A 24,634-nucleotide genomic window follows, 5' to 3' on the forward strand; every position below is an offset into this window, starting at 1 on the left:
TCCATATACTACAAATTCGAACACACTTACTACTAAATGTCTTTAGAGTGGAATATAAATTGACCAATAACTTTCATGGCAATTCATGCTCTTGTGTATAGATCGAGGAGCCACATTAAAAGTATTGTATATTCTTGAATATAAACAGTACTGGGCTCAAATTTTTAGTAGACACTATACACAATTGCTACTAAATGATACAAAATTTTCAAAAATATACATGGAATACTTTCCGTGTTTCAGGTGGCTCGTCAATTGAGATGTTTGGATTGAGGAGCCACATTCACAGTTACATAACTTTAGACATATTATACAACAAATTTCAGAATTCGGTCTACAAAATTATTGATTTCCCTACTAAATAAGGGGGCGAGCTTCCTTTTTAAATCGAAAGTGGCTCCTCAATCCATACGGACATGGCTATTCGTGCAGTCATCTCGAGAACTACTAAACAAACGAAAAGCGATCCGGGCATCGAAAGCTACGTGAAGACTCCCGGCCATCGAGCGGTGGGCCTGAGGATGGTGAGTGGTGGAGAGATCAACACAAGATCAGGACCAGGGCTGTGCTGGACGGCACGTTCGCGTTCCACGCGCGCCTCAAAGAGATGTCAGCAAGCTCTGTGGAGCCTATGTGGGCTGATGCCTGCCAGGGCAGCGGGATCTGAAGGAACATGGGTGGGTTTTTAATCAGTAAAAAATCAGACACACTGCGGAAGGGCCGCACAACCCAAAACAGAAAGTGTCATTTGATGGCATACCATCAGAAAAAGAACGCACTTTTAATCCGAATGTAGAATATTTTTTTAACGATAAAAATAAAATGATGAGCCGGCAAATAGCCTAAAGCAGATAATTATAATACTATCGCTCTATAAAAAAGTATAACTTTGATAGCCATTTCAAAATAACCTCAACTTAACAATAAATCTTAAAATAAAAACTACCAGTCCAAACTCAATTATGAAATTTAAATGGGACCAGAACTAATATTCTAACATATCTTGAAGAAAACCAAAAGCCTCTTCCATATTAAAGTCAATTAAAATCACTCTCCACATCCCTATTAAAAATACCCTACCTCCATGCAATGCCCCATTCCCAAACCAACTTACCTAGTAAACAGTTTTGTCTCTCGGGACTCGAACACCAAAACCTTCGACGGTTACGCTCACGAAACCAGCTATCATTATAATGTGCCGGCACTAACGATGGAGTTAACATCCGTTTATGAAATCGGCCGCGCCTGCCGCTCCCTCAGTTTTCCACATCATAGCTGCCAGTTATCATCACGCTATGCTGTGGACGCTGTAGTGGGTAAGCAGAAGTGGATTTTGGGGTAATAAATAAATGTGGACAACATCGAATACATTGTTCTGAATCCAAATTAAGTTGCTAAAGCACTTGAGTTATGGAATTCAAATACAACGAACGTACCACAAACACCCAGACCCGAGACAATGTAGAAATGTGAATTTTTACATTGACCCGACCGGGGATCCGGGAACCCGGAACATCAGAGCTAGCGACACCTTGAAACCGGTGCATACGCCACTCGACCACGGAGGACGTCAAATGTAATGATATTGAGAAATTAATTTTGTATCCTGGAGGACATTACACATCTCGATAAGAGATTTGTAACAAACCTTTCAAATGCCAATCGGATTTTTTTTCCGGGGGTAAATGGTTACATGGATACACTACCAACCATAGCGCAACTAGAGCCATCACTGGAACGTTTTGAAAGTGCCTGGAAAACGGCCTACTTGAAATAAAACTTGATTGATTGATTGATTTTGATTTTGACAAAGCAAAAGAAATTAGTTATGAGTCAAAATTATCAAGCTTCGATTTTCATTACCTGTAAACTTTTAAACTATACTAGCTGTTGCCCGCGACTTCGTCCCCGTGGGTAGAAGATATAAGTTATGATTTATAGCTGCCCTGTTTTTTTTTACATTTTCTATTGTATCTTCGCTCCTATTAGTCGCAGCGTGATGGTTTATAGCCTAAGCCTTCCTCGATGAATGGTCTATTCACCACAAAAAGAATTTTTCAATTTGGACCATTAGTTCTTGAGATTAGCGCGTTCAAACAAACAAACACACTCTTCAGCTTTATATATTAGTATAGATATCAAAGATCGGACATTGGTGTTGTGTCGTTTTACCTTAGGTATCACCTTTAGATGCGGAACAAGAAATGCAACCAGAAAGGTATAATCGTAAAATCATTACAATCATTATTACACATCACATATAATTAAATTCGTGCATCAGTGTACATAATCGAATTCCGAAACGGCTCGCCCGATTCTCATGAAATTTCGTGTGCATATTGGGTAGGTCCATACCCAACAATTTTTAATTCCCCTTTTTTGTATTCCCTTGACTTAATTTGTATGGCAAAACAACGTTTGTGGAGACAGTTACTTACTGATATTATTTTAAGTATCCGTTGCATAAAAATTCAATAGTCCGAAAATTTTCTATCAAAAAAAAATCACTGCAAGTATAATTGTCGCCTGTCAATCAACCCCGTTCAGCGTCATAGCTCATGGCTTGTGACGGGGGCATCACCTATGATCTTTCCCATATACCAGTAACGAAAGGTTTCCCTTAAAGGTTAGGTTATATCCTACTGGTATTATAAAAGCGAAAGTTTGTATGTATGGATGTTTGTAAATTTTTCTATAGGACAGTTTTCATCTCGATTTTATGCTCCCGTGAATTTGTAGCGGGCGGTTAAAAGGCAGCTGCTAGTTAACTATCTTGTATTTTCCGAATCAAATGCGTAGAGAATGAATAATTATAAATAATTACCACCTAATAGATTTCTTGGAGAAAGACAAAATATCGATCGGTACTGGTAGAAACGGAACCCTTTTGCCAGGATTCCGTTGTCTGTCCGTCTGTCTATGATCAGACTATAACTCTATTTATAGAACAAAACAGTTGAGCTCTGATTATTTATTCCAGTTACCACTATAACAGAAACAAATTGTAAAAATAAAAATCGAGGTGAAGCAACGATTGGTAGGATCATAAATTTAACTGGTGACCGATTTTTATTTGCAAATTTGTTAAGCCTATTTGACCCTTAATCCGACCCACACTTGACACATTACGGAAGCAATGAAGTATTGAGTATTGCCAAGCTTCTTTTTTAATTGAATAATTAATCCTGTATCCATATCGCGTTTATCACGAAACAAATAAACCGATTTGCTTCTATCTGATATTCTGATACAAAAGATACAATTTATAGATCTTCAAATCGATCTAACTAACAATAAAACAGGACTAGACAACGAATACTTTCAACGAATATCAAAATTGAATCAAGAACAGCGACAGACAGCAAAATGCAACCGTTGCAAAACACGAAACAAATTCTAAATTCAAATCAACCAATGCGAACATCGATTTGAATATGGAACGTTCGAACGCACCAATCGTAATTGATCTATTGATTTGTCAGTTATCAGATTACGCGACGGGATTGGTCGGTTACGTAACGGTTTCCATTCGGATTCTATTCGGGAAACTTCGTGTGCGTTCGTGTTGAATTTCGCGAGTGGGCAGATAAAATGATTTAATTAATGTGATCTTACTGTGAAATATGAGGAAATGCGAAGTTTGTGTAATGACAATCACGCTATAGTCTTGCAGTTGTGAAATTATTGTGCCATCTCGCTCTTGTGTGTGCGTTTTTGTTGCAATCGGAAAAGGATAGAATCTTGAAACCATCCAGATTATATGGTGTATGTAAGGTTGCCTGTCAGATATATGTCGTGTAGGCCTTGCAGTCACATGCATTGATTTGTATGCAAGTTGTAGATTCGATTCCAACGCAGGTAAATTACCAATACGACTATTTCAAAGTTATATGCACTTTCTTAAATAATTCTATCACAGCACTTATTTATAGTGAAAAACATTGTGACAAAAAAAAATTGGATATCGGATATTGGAATCTGAAGTTGTAGTGAGCAAACGTTGTCATCAGTGCTAAAATTCAATGAAAGATTTTGAAAGTCTTGGAAACCAATTTATTCAGAGAACTCCAAGAAATTGCGGAATGACAGAAACTTGAAACATGGGAATCGTAAATAGTAAGGATTTCATATCTAGGAGAAAAGTGCATGAAGCAACAAGCAATTCCAGGAGGAGCAATGGAATTTAGACCTGCGACTATGTGCATAATAATTCAATCTTTGAAACCCTAGTTCACATCAATACTTAGACCTTTGTTTAGTCCTAGCTACCGCATTAGGTTAAGTAACCTGTAATGGTAGATTAGTGTAATAATTAAAATTAAAAAAAAAATTGCCTTATGTACAGAGACTTTGGTGACAAACAGTGGGACAGTAATAGGCATAGTAATGCATTACTTGGCCTGTCTGACTCTCTGAAAGAAATCTTGAAGGTTTCAAACAGTTTCAAATATTTGCAAATTCATATATTTTTAACCGACTTCACAAAGGAGGAGGTTCTCAATTCATCTGTATTTTTTAAGTTACCTTAAAATTTTGGACGGGTTGAAGCGATTTTATAGTTTTTTTTATTTAAAGCGAAATAGCTATCATTTGGTCCCATAAAGTTTGACTAATTAGTTTTTGATCAAAGTCGTTGAAATTGACTGAGACAAAACACAGACGAGCTCTCACTTGCTTTAACTAACGCTATATCAAAGCAATAACATGCGAAATATAACTGAGAATAAATTATAAAACATGGGTGGAGTATTGACGGTGTAATTATAATTATTTGAGTCGTGGATCTAGTAGACGTTGCGTAACGGATCCGAACCATCCTCTTAGCTTCGGAAATGCCACATCTTTGAAGACGGCTTGTGAAGTGGCTTCAAAGGCTAAAATAGGGATGGGAGGGCAAAGTATGTTTACATTATGATATTATATAATGATACTAGCTGACCCAGCAAACGTTGTTTTGCCGATTTTTTTTTGTAGTTATATGTAGTTTTAATGCCACATTATAAAAAAATAAAATATTTTTTTTAGTGTGAGCAACCCTTATCACTTAGGGGTATGAAATATAGATGTTGTTCTATTCTCAGACCTACCCAATATGTATACAAAATTTCATAAAAATCGCTCGAACCGTTTCGGAGGAGTACGGTAACTAACATCGTGACACGGGAATTTTATATATTAGATTGAGGTATAAAGAACGCTCGGATATAATTTCAGTTTTTACGGATTCTCGGTTCTTTCTCGGATTTAATTTCATTTCGGATCAAATTTAATATAAAACAAACTAAATCGAAATAGCTCAATCCATTCGGGAAGTAAGGTAACTACATACAGATAGACACATCAAAGTTATAACATTAGTTTTTTTTTACAACGCCATCTAGTCTCAAACTAAGGTGAGCTTGTATTATGAGTACTATACAACTGATAAACATACTTATAAAATATAGATAAATTACACCCAGACACAGAACAAACGATCGTGCTCATCACACAAACATTTGTCCTGGGTGGGAATCGAACCCACGACCTCCGGTATAGCAGTCAGGGCCACTAACCACTAGACCAACTGGCCAGTCTTTGGGTCGGGGGTTAAAAAAAGATATTCAAAGAGAAACCATTTAACAAACACCAAACTTTGGCTCGCCTTTACCTTACCCTAGATCACCACGACATACAAGAAACCGTAGCATTTCAATGCTGTGCAATGACATCCCTTTAGACGATCAGGCAACATGTGGCCATTGCAATTTGTATCGTATTTCTTAATACATACGTTTGAATATCCAATGGTCATCATTACCGTACGGTGGCCATGTCAATTTGTGTCATATTTGTATACCTATACGTTTGAATATCCTTTGGGTTACGTGACAGTTACATACCTCCATCGTAGAGGGCAGCACGACGCCTCCGCGACGCCCCGCGCCCTCTCTCTCATCCTGTAACAAGATATTTAAATTATTTATTCATTTATTCAAATAAAACTTACACTATTTTTACAGGTATAACCCAATACAATAGTGAACTCATCCTAAGATTAAACTTATAAAATAAAAAGTTGGAAGCGAGCAGCCGAAGATAGATCTCGATGGAGTGCAATTAAGTAGGCCTATGTCCAGCAGTGGACGAATATGGGCTGATGATACCCTTTTTAAGTATTTTGCATTCATCGAGACCAAAATCTCATAGTGCTCTCAGTGAATATTGGTAACGCAGTTAGTTTTCATCTTTGTTCCAGCTGCAGGTTTGCAAAATCTCGTCTATAATCCGGGATAGCATCTAAATATGCTTGTAGGCAAACTGCAGAGACCGTGTCTTAAAAGAAACTAAATTCCATAAAAAAAAAACAAATCTAACGCCCTTACTTTTACTCTTACTCCGTTGGCTCAGCGACCCAAATTGTGTCTTGGCGTCTGATACGAGAGTGCCACTTCACCCGATCCTTGGCCACTTCTCGCCAGTCATCAGCGTGAAGCGCCCTTATGCCATAAAATGGCTTCACCTCTAGCGGGCTGAATCGACATCCAAGAATTGTTCAGAAATGAATGAAGAGACGCCTGTTTCTGGTTGTACTACTCCGTCACACCATATTTATACTATCAACTTGTCTTCGTTCATCATTCATCATTAGTCTGCCCTTATCCCAATTACTTTATTCGAAGTCGGCGCAACATGTCTTCTCCCATTCCTTTCTATCTGACGTCATCTCACAATACGTCTTCTTTATACTTCTTAATTGCTTAGTAGTATGGAAAAAGACTACACCATCAGTAATCAGTAACCAGATCGCACTATAATAATGTAACCACAGCGCACATAGGCTAGAAATACAACGGTCGGAAACTCTCAGTCCAGCCATCCCAACTCCCTTCAGAAGCGCAGAATTTTATTTCACGTTGCAATCATTAAACTACATAATTCTGTACAAAATCTAGACCCAGACTTTCCACAATTACTATTAACTCCACATCTGCATCTCAAGGGAATGCTATCGGACCTATTTGTGAGTATTTACAGGAAACTGTGACCTAACTAGACAACTGTATGCAATGTATGTGTGTAATGTGCCTTATAAAGAGGGTGGATTTAAAATGACTGATGACCTTGTATGGAAGACTACATACTGTAGATAAAGTTGTGGGACAAAACAAGAATGGTGAAATGAGTATGATTGTTAAATACTGTGTGAGTGTGTTAATAACTGTGAACTTAGAGCGAAAATTAATCGAACGATGGCTAAGGAGTGCTGGCATTTTAAAACCTAATAGGATATTTGACTAAATCTTAAAAAAATATTGTATACCTATTTTTCATTTCATCACATCAATATAAAAAGCACTTAAGTTTGTTAGCGGACGCTAAAAACAACACTTGCTAGTGTAAAGCGTACTGGTAAATGACGTCACACGAGATTTTAAATCACCATTTCATATTTTGTAAAAGAAATAAAATAAAAAACATGAATCCATTTTTTTTAATCTGTCTGACGGACTTAACAGTTGTTTATTTTGTCAAATGCCCTATTTTAGCTGAGCCACTAACAATGTTAATTAATAATTCTTATATTAAGATTCTTTATACAGCCAAACAAGTCTCTCGAACAGAACGGCCGTGTGTCACGGACGCATCAACTGGTGTAACTGTATCGTGGGAACTTAACATTTGTGCTTTCACTTACCGCCATCGAGTTTGACGAAATAAAATATATACACGGAATACTGATACTTGTAAAGATTAGAAGGACGTGAAGGACATGGATAGCTGTGGGAGATCATGCAATGGCCAGGTGTGGGATAGCTTATGCATATGATATACCCATTAATTACGGTTCTTAATCAGGTTCTTTGTAAAGATAGGATAAAAATCTCATTAGTCCCTCAGTTAGATAATTGAAAAGTATGAGACACGTATTTTTTCCTTTTTCAGAAAAACTAGAATTGACAAAGATTAACTGCTTTGAAGTTTAGGAGAGGGGGCTTGTGACGTAACGATAAAGTAAAATTTATACATAATCGTGACGTCGCGCGTAAGTTTCATTCACTGTAATTTGGTCAATTTATGTTTGCGGGACAAATTAAAAAATACGTATCCACTATTATACAAAAAACTACAAGACGGACACTGCAAAAAAAAAATTGTCATCATCCCTATTGGGAGTATTTGAAGAGCAATTGGTTGGAGCTTATAAAAATGTTATAGCTGCAAAGAGTGTCTCTTGTGAGATGACGTCAGTTAAAAAGGTGGAACAAGAACACATGTTGCCCCGACCCCAAATAATAGTTGAGCTGAGAGCAAGGGGGAATGATGAATTGGTTTGAGTTTAGTTCGGTCGAAGCGACGTGACCCAAAATTATTAACTTTAATTTCAAAATGTTCCACAGTGGTGACGTTTTTGCGTGACATGGTTCGATCCCCGCGTAGGACAAGCATTTTCGTGATCGATGTGAAGATTGATTCTATAAGAGTAAAATCGGTGATTTCATGAGAACGCTGGTTAGATCTGAAACCAGTCAGACTATCCTGAGCGTCCTATATTGAGCGTGAGTAAACAAATAGAAACAGGTTTGGCACAGAACCGTAGAAATTGTCACGAGAGAGGGGAAGCCTTTGACCAGCAGTAGGAGGACATAGGCTGTGGATGATGATGAAACTGATGATGATGATGAAACAAATATAAATTCGCCTCAGGAAATTTATTTTAATAAGTTATAATGTTCTAGTTCTTGAGCGTATATCCCGATATAATTCTCTACAAAAGCATGAAATCTTCATCATAATATGGCGATAAATAGAATATTTATAATTCTGTCTATAGACCTAAGGCTACAGGATGAGTTACTTCTAGGTTAAGGTTATCCAAGATGGCCGCTGTTTGTATGACTGTGTAAGTTCTAGCATTTTTATGATAACTTTTTCTTTGATGAATTCAATATGGACGAATTTGTCAGTACCTTTTGCTTTCTTAGTTGTCTCTCCCTTTTTTTGATGGGAAATCCGTATTTTATGGTATCTTTCTTTCTTTGGGTTTAGCGGAACGGAGTGTCAGACTTCTACTGACTAATATGCACCTATGTTCCTTCCTTTGCCCTTCGTGTACCGGGGTCACGGTAAATCTTTCGGACGATCCCGCTGCAGTTGTATCGCTTGCGATGGCGTCTTGGCTTCACCTCCTACCCTCTAATATGACGAGGAGTGTGATGGCTGACCTACCTCATACTTGTGAAAAGTTGCTGGTTGTGGTGACAATGGTGCCGAGTATTTATTGGATTGGCTTTTTCAAGGAAGTACCAGGTCGATGTCAGTATTATATATCCATCTTGTGTTGAAATAACTTAGCAAAATCAATATTATCAATCTTACTAATATCTTAAGCGCAAAAGTTTTTATGTATCGATGTTTTTTCTCTTTCTTACAAAAACAACTGAACGGATTTCGATGAAACTTGGTATATAACCTAGATTAACACATCTGATAGTTTTCATCCCGATTTTATGTTCCTGTGGGATCATTTTCGATCTGTAGCGGGCTGGCCTACGATTAACAGCTGGTTTTTCATACATTTGACAAATAAAAAAGCAGCAATATACCACTTACCAACAATAAGTCAACATAAATCACGACACAGATGATATTTGCTAATACGTAACATGTTTTGATGTACAGCCGGATGTAGTACTGCCTCTTTACTGACCTTTCATTAAATCGTGTTTAGTTAGAGGCCATTCGAGTGATCTTATAAAGACCACTAACATAATGTAAGATACAGAAAAGATTTTTGAAGTAGCTTGTAGCCGAATAGTTAAGCTAATATAATATTTCACATCTTTCATACAACGCCATCTAGTGTCAAACTAAGCAAAACTAAACTAAAAAAACTTTTGACCAATTTCGATTAAATGTGGCAAGCAGGTGACATCTTAAATTAATACATAGGCTAGGCTTTTATCGGACTCCGTTAAAGGCGGGTAGTATTTTTCAGGCGGGCGAAGCCGCGAGCAACAACTAGCATAATAATATATTCATACCATAGATTAACTCGTGTTAAATGAAGATCTCGTAACAAGGTACAAGGTAATTAAGTATTGATCTCATTAATACCGCGAGGTCGATCAGTGATGGTTTCGTGTCCGGTCGTGTGTCGCAATGATGCGCAGGCACAGGTATACGTTCAAAGGCCAGTTATACACTTGTGTATAGGTATTTATGTATATTTTGTAGGTATAGATGATATTACGATTCGTTTTATAGACACGGGAGGGCTTTTAGCCGTTGAGTGTAGTTATTTTGTGAGTTAAACCGGAGGTTGTGAGTTCGATTCTCAGTCAAGACTAATATTTGTGTGATGAGTATTGGTGTTCTTTTTATTCGGGCTCTCTCTAATTTAGGACTAGAGGGAATTGTGTAGGCGTGAAAAATGATTTTCAGTACTGCCTAACTTAAGCTGCCTCTTTACAAAATTTTATCTAAAACTATCGAGTGATTAAGCCAAAACAGTTACATACATTTTAATTACATCCGCATTATAGCTATTTTAGTAGGGATCAATAAATAATTACACTCCGTCTGACCAGTGGGGTCAAAAACTGCTATGATTTTTATGAAATAAGAAATTGAAAATCAAACAAACTCATCCGATTCCAAAAACAAGTTTAAATACTGGCTAGTTTATAGCGACGTTCTAAAATCAAAATTCAAAAGATCACGGCTGTATTCGAAATTCATATTCAACCGTCAACTGCCAACGGTTTTATTTGAAAATCGAAAGTTTTGACAGTTCATTAATAAGTACGAATTTGTTTTTGATCTCGTTACATTAACTGAGGTCAGATACGTGTGCTCGTGTATACTTGTACAGTCAGTAACGAAAGTGGATCTAAATAATTAGATTTAGGTGCACTTTCGTTTATCAAAATTGAATACCAATGGAACGTGGAAACAATTATTTTTTGTTAATGTTAAAATGTTTTCATTATTGTTAAAAATACATATTATAAACTGAATGACGTGTGACAAATATTTCGTTTTGATTCGACAAACAAAATGATATGACATCTGTGATAATGAGTGATATACAGAGTTATTATGATAACTAGCTTTTGCGCCTGTTGCCTAAATTTCGAAAATGACCCTCGGGAACATAAAACCGGGATAAAACTATCATATTTGTTTATCCAAGTTATAACCTATCTGTGAACCATATTTCGTCAAAATCTGTTTAGTGGTTTTGGCGTAAAAAAAAGAAAACAAACATCCATCTTTTCAAACAAACTTTCCCGTTTATAATATACTAGCTGTTACCCGCGACTTCGTCCGCGTGGTTAGAAGATATAAGTTATAATTTATACCTGCCTTCTATATATCTATCTGCCTTCTATCTATCTTGTAGGATTCAGTCAGCGTTTGCAATGTAAGCGCAAAAAATGTGTTTTTTTACGACCTCTCATTAGAAACCTCAAAAATTGTAGCCTATGTGTTATTCTGATGTATAAGCTATATTGTTGTAAAGTTTCATTCAAATCCATTCAGTAGTTTTTACGTGAAAGAGTAACAAACATCCATACATCCATACATCCATACTTACAAACTTTCGCCTTTATAATAGTAGTAGGAAGTAGTAGCAGGATTAAATGAAAAGCTATATGTAAATTTGTTAACTGAATTATTTATTTATTAATAAAAACATGTGTTCATTCTATTTCATTTCTGACTGTACATCAAAACCAGTGTCGCAACACGATTCAGTTGATGCGCTCGCATATAAGGCGAAGATCATTTTTTATTATTAATTTAGTTAACTGGTATGTAACCAGTATTCATCAATGAAGTCACTATCGTAAAGTATTGTGCCTGGAAAACTGTTTTTTTTTTGTCGCCCTGAAGTTTATACATTGGTACCTTTTTTCAAGGGTTTCTAGACTTTGTCTAGCAATGGGACATCAATATACTGGCATTTTTATTATTTGAGGATAGGATTTAGAAATTATAAAGAGCTACTTATACATTTTGTTTTTTAAGAAAGTATGGAATAAATAAATAAAAAATATGAAAACAAGGGACAATTAGGCAATGTTCTTCATAAAATCCTATATTTCATAAGTGAAAGCGTAAAGGCTGATCTGAGCTGAAAAAATAAACCATTTTACTCGTCACTTATTGATAAAATTTACGACCTATCAAAAGAATCTTCTTAAAACGGACTGAAGTCAATTCCCACATAAATCAAGGCTGGTAAGGGTTGACAGTTGATTAATTACTTTCTAGTCTCTATCGAAGGTTGGCCGATGAAGGCGGTCCGTGTCCAGAACATTACGACACGACTGAGGTGCGCCCGCGCATCGTAAGGCGAAGATTCAGGGAAATTGAATTGGAATAAATCTGTCAATATTTGATAGTGTTTTTGGGTAGTTTATGTTTTTTCTCATGAATATATATCGGTCTTTAATCTTACTAATATTGTAAACACGAGAATATATATTTTCTTCCGTCAAATATTGTAAACGCAAAAGTTTGTATGCATGGATGTTTGTTCCTCTTTCAAGCCTAAAACACTGAACGGATTTAGACGAAACTTGGAACACGGATAGCTTATAACCAGGATTAAGACATAGGAAAGTTTTTATGCTTTATTAATGTTCCAGTGGGATTGCATCGCGATTGCAAATAATATAATATTGAATAAATTATATTTAGTTGTATGTACATATATTTAAAAAAAGAGTAACTTCTTCTTCTTGCCAGATCTTCTCCATAAGAATGACACTTTGGAACCGTACACCTAGAGTCATCATTGTTACGTTTTGAAAGTGCCTGGAAAACGGCCTACTTGAAATAAAATCTTTTGATCTTGATCATTTTCGTTTTATATCGGGCGGGGCCGCGGGCAACAGCTAGTCGAAACTATATTCTTCCCTTTCTACATCTTCGCCTTAACCAAGACGTGTTGGGACGGCAAGGTCGTGCCATCACTGACGCTCCATTTCGGCACTTCTTGCCACACCTAGCGCGAACATCTATACTCATTACTTGTACTCATGATTTATTAGAAGCTGTGTTAGAAATATATACTAGCTGTTGCCCGCGGTTTTTCTGCCTGGAATCGGCTATAGATGCAGAAAGAATGCCCTTTTTTATTGCTGTTCTCTTAAAAAAAATGAATCCCATATGAAGGAATTCAATCCTTGTGTCGCGGAGGGTTTTTCAAAGGTTTAAGTCAGATGCACAAAGACACCCAGACTCAGGAAAACCAACAACCCCAAATCGCGTGCCGCCTTGTCTCATGATCGCGGACTAAACAATTAGAGCGTAAGTAAACCATCATCATCCTAGCTTTTTCCCAACCATGTTGGACTCGTCGTCCAGTCAAACTGGATTCAGCTAAGTACCAGTGTTTTACAAGGAGCGACTGCCTATCTGACCTCCTCAACAGTAACCTGGGCAACACGATACCCCTTGATTAGACTGGTTGTCAGACTTTCTAGCTTCAGACTATCTACTGCGTGAGTAAACCGTTCTCAAAAAAATACTGAACCACCAGTTAAAACAGATCTTCTATACAAAGCTCCCAAACTTTCTCACGCTTTAAAAATAGCCGAAGTTTTACGTCAATAATAACTTTAGCAATAGGGAAAACCCAGTACCTAACGTTACACAGAAAGAACACTAAAATAAAGTGTGTAATTATCTTATCACTAAAGCCATCTTTAATAGAGCGATAGGCAGTTAGTTGTAAATCATATTTTAACCTTAAAACATTTCCGGAATTTGTTCATATTACTAGCTGTTTTCCAACTAAATGAATAATACTTTTAACATAAAAATATCCTTAGTTACATAAGCTACCTACTAATAAAAGTCCGGTCAGAATCGGTCTAGCCATTTAAGAGATTAGCCGGAACAAATGGACAACGGATTGACAAAAAAAATGAGATGTTATTTTGATGCCATTGATATATTAGGGTTTTTTAATATATCAATGTTTGGTGCTCACTACCATATTGAAAAGTGATTTTTATCGTTCAAGTCACTTAGAAAACACCGTTGATGTCATACCATCTCAGTAACTATTAATGTATAGGCACAAAAACAACTTACCATGTAAACCATGAAGCGCCTTTTTCCCGATCTTCCCCTCACTCCTCGTTGTGAGCTGTGAGACAAACATGATTTCAATTAAATTAAATCATACAGAAAATCTGCCGATGAGGGTATTTGACGGAAAAGAAAAGTCAAGCCCGTCGGAGATATTTCCAAAAAAATATTGGATACCTACGTATTTTTTCTTTTGTCTCGTAAACAAAAATGAAAGGGATTTTTGCTCGCATGAGGTCACACACCAGTATGTTTTGCCCCCACCCCCCTCCACTTCCAAACTTAAGTGCTCATAATCTGCCTTACTTTTAATGTTATAAATAAAAAATACGAGTTCAATATATTTGGAAATCTGTCTGACTGATGGATAATGAGACTTAGTCAAATACCCTCATTTAATAACGTCGATTCAGATATCAGGGCTATGCTAGGGATGTCGATAGATCGATAGCCCAAAAGAGCTCAAAATTAAAAAAAGGTTTCACGGACAATTGACATTTTTTTTTTGCTGTCAATTTATGCGACAAGCTTGCATTAGGCAATATATCAGCTGCCTTTAACCAACTTAAAATTAGAAGGTACTAAGATTTCCATTCGTTAATATAAAAGATTTTTTGACTGTCTCGACCCAAAATAATTGTGATCAGACCAAACAATTCGCTTGCAGAAAATTGTGCCATAAAACTACGAATTAAAGTCCATAATCAAAAGCTCTCAATTCTGCTGAGTATGTGTGATGCAAAATTGATAATTTACTCAACTATTCATTATTGTAATAAGTGGAAATCATACTTACATAATAATGATACAGCCAAATCCATGGTGAAAGCATAACTACATAACGTGACATTCAAACTTTTTACTAAATTAAAAAAAAAAGATACTGGCCTCTTTACAGAAACTATTTATAATCACTTTAAAAATAATATATTCTATATTTAAATGTTAAAATACTGGCCATCAAACAGTCATTTGATTTTTTATATCATTTAGTTGTTTTACTTTTTTATTTGTTTTTTTTTTTACGTCTTATTTTTATTCATCCTTGACGTTTTGAATCTGTAACAAAATAAAAATATAAATTAATTTGACAATTCATTAAAGACAATGGTTTTATAAAGTTGTCGTAATAATTTTTTTAGCCATGCAATATAGCGTAAATTAGTATTACAGTTAACAAAAATGTTTTTATTCCTAGTAGGCGTTTTTCAGGCACTTATGAAATGTTAATATTAATTACTCTAATGACTTTGATATAGGAGAACCGGCAGGAAACTCAAGTTACACTTAAAAAAAAAACAATAAATCAATCCATTAGCTGTAGTTTGCATTGACGTTAAATATCTCTCTGTCTCAACTTTTCGCCGTCAAGTGACAGAGACAGCAAAAATCATAAATTAAGACCGACTGCCGTTTTAAAAATCAGTTGTGTGTTAAACTTGTTCAATGATGTACAGTTGTATACATCTTAATATCTCTATCATTAGTGTTATATCCAGATTGATCGACAGAAAAAAAAACCCGTCCAGTGTGAGTTGCGACTTGCGACACTGATGGTTCCGCACAAATAAGCTAAAGAAAAACAAACGGTTGGGTGACAAATAAAATTGTGGGTACAAAAAGTTATTTAGAAATATTCAACAATTTTGTAACTGTGACCATCTTTATCGATCTTTATTTCCACGTTTTTATACTCACTTTTCTTGTTTATTTGTTTGTCGTTCCGGTTAGATTTATGCAACCCGACTTATCGGGAAGTCCCGAAAGAAGCCGCTAGCAAGCCAAAATTTTCAGGGTAGCTTCAAACCCGATGACAATGCAATATAAAAATGGCTGGACCGTTTTTAGTAAAATTTTAATGGCACTTTAAAAACGTGGGCTTTAACATTGTTTTAAATCTACTTATGTATTGTTGTTACAGCAAAAAAGGGACATACATCATCTGTCAAAATTTTGCCTAGTGACAGAAAGGCAGTCAGAAAGACAGATAAACAGATGGACAGACAATTCAAATCCTTTCCGTATGGATCCCTAAAAACATTAAATCCATGTGCAGTCTACCATACAGAATATATAAATAAACAGCATTTCTTTTCCTTATAAATGTTTAAAACAAAAACATTAGTATAGATTTCACGTGTAAATGCTACATTTCATACATTTATGTATGGCATGCATGTAAGGGGTTTCAGTGCGTTGCAGTGACCTAAATTTAAAAATGTATACTAAAACACACCTTTTGTGTGAGTTTCGAGTAATTTTTTAATGTTTTTTCATTCAGACATACCTTCTACACATAGGCAATTATTTAATAATTATTTATTTTACTATCTCAAGAACCCTTTCATTCTTAAAACAAGAAGAAAATTCTAATGTCTTTTTGTCTAAAGACTATGTAAAAATAAAATTGTGACTTAAATATTAGAGATAACCAAATATACCTACTACTGAAATAAAAATCATTTATTAAATATATTGTCAACAGAACAAACCTTTTTTTGAGCAAGTACCTAGCAAATTTAAAGTAAGTCTTTATTTCTACTAGTAACAACTATTCAATTGACTTACATTTATGCAAAGGTCAACCAATCTTTACAAATGTAACAATTAATTCATGCAGGTCAATAAGATGAGAAACTTCTATGTTATGTTGCTATGTTCTATGGTAGGCACCATATCATATAACGGTAATTACTTTAGGAGCTTACATCAGATTCAAATATTTTTTTATCCGGCACAGTACCTACGCACTAACATCAAGAATATAGATTGTTTTCCATAGTGTAATATAAAGTCAAGGTGTTGCATAGGAGTTTGATGCACCATTTCTTCACTCACAGCGACCACTAAGAAAGCAGTGTAGGGGGGGGGGGCAATTTGAGTGCTTTATTTTATTTAGATTTTCAAAAAGGGCAGTGCCTACTCTAATTTAAATAAATAACGTTTTTTACTTTTAACATTTCTTAATAACTACATCCCTGGAGGAATCAGAACGTTATAGCAGACAATAGTGCTCCTGTCACCAAATTTAAAAGTAACACAAACATAGTTGTCAGATAGAGACAAAGAACTTTACTTTGTCTTTCTGTCACACTTTCAAAAATGGCTCTTGAGAGAGGCAAGTGGAAGAGTGGGGAAGCTTTTGCCCAACTGTGGACAAATAGTTTTTTTTTTTTTTAAGACAGCATGCTGCTGTGCAGTTTGTTGCGCCGTTTCTTCTCTCACAGCAAAAGCACTTAGGAAGCGGTGACGGGTGGGTGAAACTGGGTGCTGTCCAATGTAATCTGACTTTCAAAAAGTGCTACTTAGTAGCCTAATTTGAATAAATGACTTTTGATTTTGATTTGATTTTAATACTGAGTAGGTGTCTGTAATTTGAAGGGCTGTACATAAAAAATACGTTTATTCAGCTATTGTTAGCTGTGTGCGAGTAATAATCAATAAACATGTAAAATAATAAGGAAAATGAATAATTTGTTTTGCATTAGTACTTATACTGCTCACAGCTCATCTTTACATATAATTTATGCTATGTTACTAAACTATGTATGTTTAAGAATATATGTTTGTGAGTTACTGTTAAATAATGTTTATTAGCAAATATACCCCTAGATAAAAATGAATTTAGAAATTTTAATTTATAAAAAATCTAGTTTTAGGTATCGGTTAATTAGGTAATAGGTATTGACCAAAAGCCATGGTTATTAAAAGTTAAATGAGCTGTTATCAAGTATTTTCATCCTACTAGTATGTCACTGCATTTATGTATTTACTATATTCAGATGAATAAATTCATTTATTAATAAATATGCTATTTGAAATTGAAACTAACTTTAAGGCTTAATATCAAGTTCTCTTATAACTTTTCGATGGATAGTGAAAGTGTTTAAAAACCTATGAATATTAAATACTTACTTTAATAACAAAACTAGCATTTATCATCAAAAAGTCAGGAATACCAATTTTTGCAAACAATAAACAAAAAAAGTTGTAGCACTTATTACTTTTTAATTTATTATGGCACATGGTAATGCGTTCTTCATATAGGTCAACAAAAGGATTTAATGGCATAATAAAAGTTGTTTCAAGCATTAATAAAATTTTAACAGCTACAGGTCTCGGAATGATACTGCACTAAAATATACAATCGTAATAAATTAAAATACACACCTTAAAACTTTCATCCAAAAGGCAACGTTTAACCACACATATCCACACACTTACAACGAGATTTTACCACATTTTAACCGATTTAAAAGTCCAAAATCCATCAACAACAAGGATTTTAAAACTTATTCCTTTTTTTTTTTTTTTTTTTTTTTGCTTATGGCAATCTGCTAACTGTTTTAGCAATTTCTGCCAGTGTCGTGTAATGACCACACATGGGCACTGTGAAATATAATTGTCTGGAATACTAGTGGTTTTTCGGCAGGATTCCGGTGCCTAAAACAACACAAAATAGATGTTAGTATTTGCTTATACATACTATAGATATTATTTACACGTATATACTACATAGTTATAATTTAATATTGTTAGCTTTAATAAATCTACAAAACGCACATATAATTCGGGGATTAGGGAAAAAAGACAGGAGGTGACGGGTGTTCACTGGTCTTTGAATTCCCAACTGAGTCACGACCCGATCCAAAGCGCAATTTTTGTGCAGGGGGCAATTTAGAAAGATGTGGTCGATGGAACCTTCGTCCTGACCACAGATACAAAGTGGGCTGTCGCGGACTCTAATTTTGTGGAGGAAAACTGGAGTGCAGCAATGACCAATACGGATACGGCATATTACTGACGTAACCGTCTTTGGAACCTTTTTGAATTTATAAAACCACGGTTTAGAAGGAATAGTAGGCTGAATTGCTGCATATGCTCCGCCTTTGGCCTTACTGGTCTCAGACCAATAAGACTGCCAGGCCACGAAGAGGTCAGATTTCGCGCTATGGATCAGGTCGTAGACTTCAGTTGAGAAATATTTCCGGTCTGCGGAGCTGCTAGAAATAGCAGCTTTCGCCGCGACATCCGCACACTCGTTGCCTGTAATACCCCTATGTCCGGGAATCCATGCCAATATAACCTCTATGCCCTTACTGGAGCAAGAAAACAAAAGGTTTTTAATATTAAAAATAATGGGACTGCGAAGGAAATCCTTAAAGGGATTTTTGACAATAGCCTCCAGGGCACTACTGGAGTCGGAAAAAATAACAGCTTTAGAAATATTGCTGTGTGCCGCAATGTATAAACATGCCTCGAGAATGCCAATGCACTCTCCAGTGAAAACAGATGTTTCCGGAGGGCACTGGAACTGCAAAAAGGTTTGGGAGTTTGGGATGTAAACTGAGATACCGGTACAGCCGTCTGGGGATAATTTAGATGCATCGGTATAGAACCTAGCATAATCCGGCCATTTGTCACTAATAATTTGACAGAACCTATCATTCGCCTGAACCGAATCCTTATTTAAACCTATGTTAATAGAGACTCGGGGAACATAATCTAGAACACTATATGGGGAGGAATAGACGGGTAATTTGGTACACTGGCGAATAGGGGCTGTTTCCTCCACCAACTTTATTTTTCTAAAAGACTTTATAGGGAGAGGGGAGTCCTTATGTCTCCAATAAGAACTTTGATTGCAAAGCTGCTCCAAAGTAGTCAGTTTAGACAGAATCTTGTGGGTAGAAAGAAAGTAGGACTTATAAATGAACTTATCCGCAAGATACTGCCTACGGAGAGAAAGAGGGGGGTCGCCACTCTCGACTTGCAGAGCGTTTATCGGGGTAGACCTCATACAACCCAAAACAATGCGGAGAGACTTTGATTGAATGGAATCTAGCCTAGCCATAGCAGCTTTGCTGCATGGTTCCAGCCAGAAGGTTCCATAATCTAATGAACTCCTTATTATGGCATTGTAAATGAGTTTAAGAGTAAATGGGTGAGCACCCCACCAAACGCCTGCCAGAGCCCGCAACAAGTTTATCTTCTTCTCACATTTATTGAAGACATAGTTAAGATGGGAGACTCCAGATAACTTCGAGTCCAAGATGACTCCTAGAAATCTCACCCGGTCTACAACCGTAATGGGAGATCCTTCGATTTCCAGGCGAACATCTGGGCAAACTCGTTTCCGAGTGAAAATTACACTGGAGCTCTTAGGGGCTGATAGACTGAGTCCATGGGACATAAGCCAGTGATTTAATGAGTCGAGGGATATTTGCATGGATTCCGCTGCTCGTTCCATGGATGAACCCGACACATATAAGCACAGGTCATCCGCATACTGTAAGATCCGACAGTCGACGTTGAGAGACGTGTGTAGGTCCGAAGTGTATATGTTGTACAGGATGGGACTGAGTACCGAACCCTGAGGAAGTCCGCGCCAAACGGTTCTTGGTTCAATGTTTTCGCCTGGGGTATGGAGCTTAACAATACGTCCTGACAGTAAACTACTTATACATTGGCGCATCTTACACGGAATACTCAGCTCACGTAACTTACTTCTGAGTACGGAAAGAAGGACGTTGTCGTAAGCAGCAGAGATGTCAAGAAACACCGCAAGGACAGACTCATTCCTGGAAAAGGCGATACGGATGTCTGTCACTAAGATGCCTATGCTGTCCATTGTACTTAAACCCCTGCGAAATCCGAATTGCGTTTCCGCAAGAAGGCCGCGACTTTCGATGAACCACACTAACCGGTTTTTTATCAGGTGCTCGAACAATTTCCCAATCACAGGCGACAAGGCGATGGGCCGGTAGTGGTCTGCGCAGTCAGGGGATTTACCGGGTTTAAGGATTGGGATGATGAGCTGGGTCTTCCAGCTGTCAGGGATATATGAGAGGGAGAAACAGGTGTTGAGGAGGGATAAAAGGTATAATCTGCTTTGCTCTCCGGATTTTTTAAAGAAGGAGTAAGGCACGCCATCCACACCTGGAGCTGAGTCCCGAACGTGATTGAGAACCGTCTCTAATTCACGGGTCGTAAATGGCGTGTCTAGAGGATCACTGGAAAGAGGGGAGGGTTGAATTATAGGGCATTCCTCACTAAGGGGAACAAAGGGAGGGGCTAGTTTTGTGAGGAATGGTGAGGCCAGGTCATGGGGAATTGAGGAGGAATTTTGGTCTGAGCAGCCACGACTATACCCTTTAAATTTATTCCAAACTATGGAGGATGGGGTTGTAGGGGTAAGGGATGCACAGAAACTCTTCCAACCTTCACGCTTCTTTTTCCTAAATAGACGCCTGGATTTAGCAACAATTCGGTTATACTCAATCAGGTTCGCTACCGACATAGCCCGAATATACCTGAATTCCGCCTCCCTCCGGGACTTAACCATGGCAGAGCACTCACGGTCCCACCAAGGCGGGGATGAGAGTCTACCAGAGGCAGAATTCTTAATCGGGATAGAGCCGTCAGCTGCCAAAAGAATAGAACCCAAGTACCGCTCCATACAGGCGCCTAGATTGCCGGAAGATACACTGGGTAAAGTGGTGACCATGTTATCCAGATTTTGAGAATACAAGTCCCATTTAGCATCTGAGATCCTGTATTTTAAAAGCGGGGTTTTGTCCCTTTGTGGAAGCATTCTGTTCCTCAGAGTGGAACATATTGGGTAATGGTCGCTACCATATGTTAGCCCCAATCGTTTCCACTCCAATTGTCCCATCAAACTTGCCGAGCAAAGGGTAAGATCTACACAGCTTTTACTTTGTCCTGGTCTGGGTAATCGCGTTTCTGACCCATTATTTAGGACACATAGTCCCACGTCATCCATTATATCCACCAAATCTAAACCCGGACTGTCACAATGGTCGGATCCCCAAAGAGCATGATGGCAATTAAAATCGCCCAGAATTATTATGGGGTTATGGACAACACACATTCTTTTAACTAATTCTAAACAATGTGGATTAGGAGATGGAATGTAAATAGAGATAAAATTAATGCCCTGAAGGTTTATACCTACAGCATTAATCTCATCCCCATGGGGAGGAAGGGAAAGGAGGGAGTATGACAGGGAGTTATTCACGAGCATTGCAGCTCCGCCATAACCGTCAGCACGGTCATCCCGGAGCGTGCTATACCCGGGAATTCTAAAATTGAGTCGTGGGGTTAACCACGTCTCAGATATAGCAAATATTGCTGGTGTGTACAAGTTAATGAGATGTGATATCTCATGTCTTTTTGGGAGAGCACTCCTGGCGTTCCACTGCAGGAGATGGAATGTGATGGGTTTGAATTGCTTTCAGCAAGTTTGTGGCAACGTGGTCCGGTAGGGAGTAATTGGACAGGAGAGTGGCAAGGAGCATCACAATCTGTTCGATTGTGGATGCCTTCTCGCTTGGAGGTGTAGGGTTTTCAAGTAGAGCACTACCATTGGGAGAGGGAGGGAAGGAATAACTATTTATGAGGTCCTGGTGTGCCCGTTGGTCATAACCAGGGGCCAGAGGAGCATGGGTTTTTGGTCGAAGGAAGACAGTCTTCCTGTATGATGTTGTGGACGCCTGGTGGGAGTGCATTGGATGAGGAGTTGGAGAAGGCTGAAGAGGGTGGGATGTTGAGGGGGCTGATGCTAGTACATCAGCGAAAGATTTCTTAGCTGCAGGGAATAGTTTTGCTGCCTCAGAATAGGAGATATTTTTCTCCGACATGCAAATCTTGATGTTCCTCTGTCTGGAATATTCCGGGCACTGCTGACTATTTGCATTATGACGACCGTCACAATACAAACACTTTGGTTCGTCTACTGTGCAACTGTCTCCAAAGTGCTCCGCCCCACAGCGGTAGCACCTCGGTTTGGACCTACACTGTGTTTTGGTATGGCCATACTTGCAACACCCGTAACATTGGACAGTAGGGAAGTGATATAATTCTACAGGGAGGGCGTTGTGGCAGCAAAAAACTCGCTCAGGAAGTGTCCGACCATCAAATGTTAAGACCACTGTGGAGGTTGGAACCCACTCCGTTTTCCCCTCGCTCTGTACCTTTCTGTTCATGCGCCTAATCTTCAATATTTTGCCAAAACCTACAGGAGTTGATAGATCGTCGAGGCACTCTAAGTCAGTCCAGTCCGCAGGTACCCCTTTAACCACACCCATTCTAGTTATATTAAAAGTAGGGATTACTGTACTGTATCCTTTAGACTTAATGTCAGCGTTGTTAAGGAATGCGTTGGCATCCTCTGGGCCTTTGAACTCAACTGATATACGGTTTCTGCCTATCCTTTTGATCCCATCCTGTGTAATATTCTTAACTTTAAGTCTCATCAACATCTGTCCAAATTTCACAGGATGGATAGATGTACCCGACTTAGGATCAGACTCAACCAAGGATGCAAACACTATGTATGGAGCGACATCAGTATTTGAGTACTTCGATCTGGCAATTAGAGACGGGGCAGTAGTCCTGTCACGCTTGCCAGATGTTGTATCGTCGTCGTGTTTGTCTTCGGAAACATCATTAATGGCGCGTTTACGCTTTTGTAAAATCTGGGACTCTATCGCCTCAAAGGAGGATAGCGGCGCTGATAATATCGGAGTATGGGTAAATAAATCTTGGGATTGAGTGTTGGGAGTGGTTTGGGGAGGATTATTAGGGACGGGTTGCAGTGGATTATCGGGATCTGGGGGGCGGCCCGGAGGCCGGTCATCCACTTCCATCGTGGATCGGCGTCACACGCATAAAAGGTGTAAAAAATGAAGTTCTTACCTTCTATGTGACACTTAGACAAACACAATACGAACAAGACGCTCACAAACAGCACAAATACACACAGAGCACACCGAAAAAACCTTTCTATAGCTTAAAAGCAAAATAGAAACAAACTCCACATGTGTTAGCCACCAAACACAAACCGGACCAGTCCTCTGAAGTATTTATGTCAACTTATTCCTTGGTCACGAAAAAAGTTTTTCATAAACGTCACGTAAATATTTTCATCGAACTGTCAAAATTATATTACCTGATCGAAAAAATGGAACACGGATACGGAACTCGAGTTTATGTAAACGCGGCATTATAATTTAGTCGGATTATAATTAAAAATTGGCGCAACGAAAAAAAATATTGAATTGTTCGTTGCGTTTTGTTTTACTTGTAAGTATGACCGAGGATATCCCAGTTTTAGTTTCGAAATTATTACGCGGTGTAAAGACCGCTGTCCGGTCGCAGCGGCCTTCTAATACTGTTCAAGTTATAAATGCTCTGGCCGTTCGCTGTTCGCGGCCGGTTTACGCACGGCCTGGCTACAATATACCTACAATGCCACAATAATTATGGAGACAATTACTGTACAAAACAATCCCGCTACCATTTGAGGTCGTTTGCATCTTTTTTTAATAGTTCGATGGCTCAATGGCCTTATTATAATGTACAATGGTCACAATAGCATGGTCTGTAAAAAAGAGAGCGTGGAATACCTAATTTATGTTGATAAAGGATTATGAACGTCTGAATTTTTAATTAATTATTACTTCTATCCGTTTTTTTTAAGTTTGTATTACAAAATCAATAAATTTGCCATAATATTGTCTTCGTT

At 37.7% G+C, this 24,634-nt stretch overlaps 1 protein-coding gene and 1 long non-coding RNA gene across 3 annotated transcripts in view; both read right to left on the reverse strand.

The window, feature by feature from the left end:
- Positions 1-15,065, reverse strand: part of LOC113502304 (Krueppel-like factor 8) — a 47,301-nt gene extending 32,236 nt beyond the window's left edge. Inside the window, exons 1-3 of one of the 2 annotated variants that reach the window (XM_026883818.1) lie at positions 14,885-15,065; positions 14,092-14,146; positions 5,883-5,939 (exon numbers count right to left, since the gene is read on the reverse strand). In XM_026883818.1, the coding sequence (XP_026739619.1) occupies positions 5,883-5,939; positions 14,092-14,103 (69 nt within the window). In that variant the 5' untranslated portion in view covers positions 14,104-14,146; positions 14,885-15,065. Of the gene's footprint in view, positions 1-5,882; positions 5,940-14,091; positions 14,147-14,884 lie in introns of those variants that run through there. The other variant, XM_026883819.1, reaches the window with a different exon arrangement.
- Positions 15,066-15,108: 43 nt separating this feature from the next.
- LOC113502305 lies at positions 15,109-23,979 on the reverse strand. Its single transcript, XR_003401347.1, has 3 exons — positions 23,806-23,979; positions 18,259-18,531; positions 15,109-15,147 (listed from the first exon to the last, which is right to left on the reverse strand). It is a non-coding gene; the product is annotated as an uncharacterized LOC113502305 (long non-coding RNA).
- Positions 23,980-24,634: the final 655 nt, after the last annotated feature.

The sequence above is a fragment of the Trichoplusia ni genome, chromosome 17, assembly GCF_003590095.1.
Source record: "Trichoplusia ni isolate ovarian cell line Hi5 chromosome 17, tn1, whole genome shotgun sequence".
NCBI lineage: Eukaryota > Metazoa > Arthropoda > Insecta > Lepidoptera > Noctuidae > Trichoplusia > Trichoplusia ni.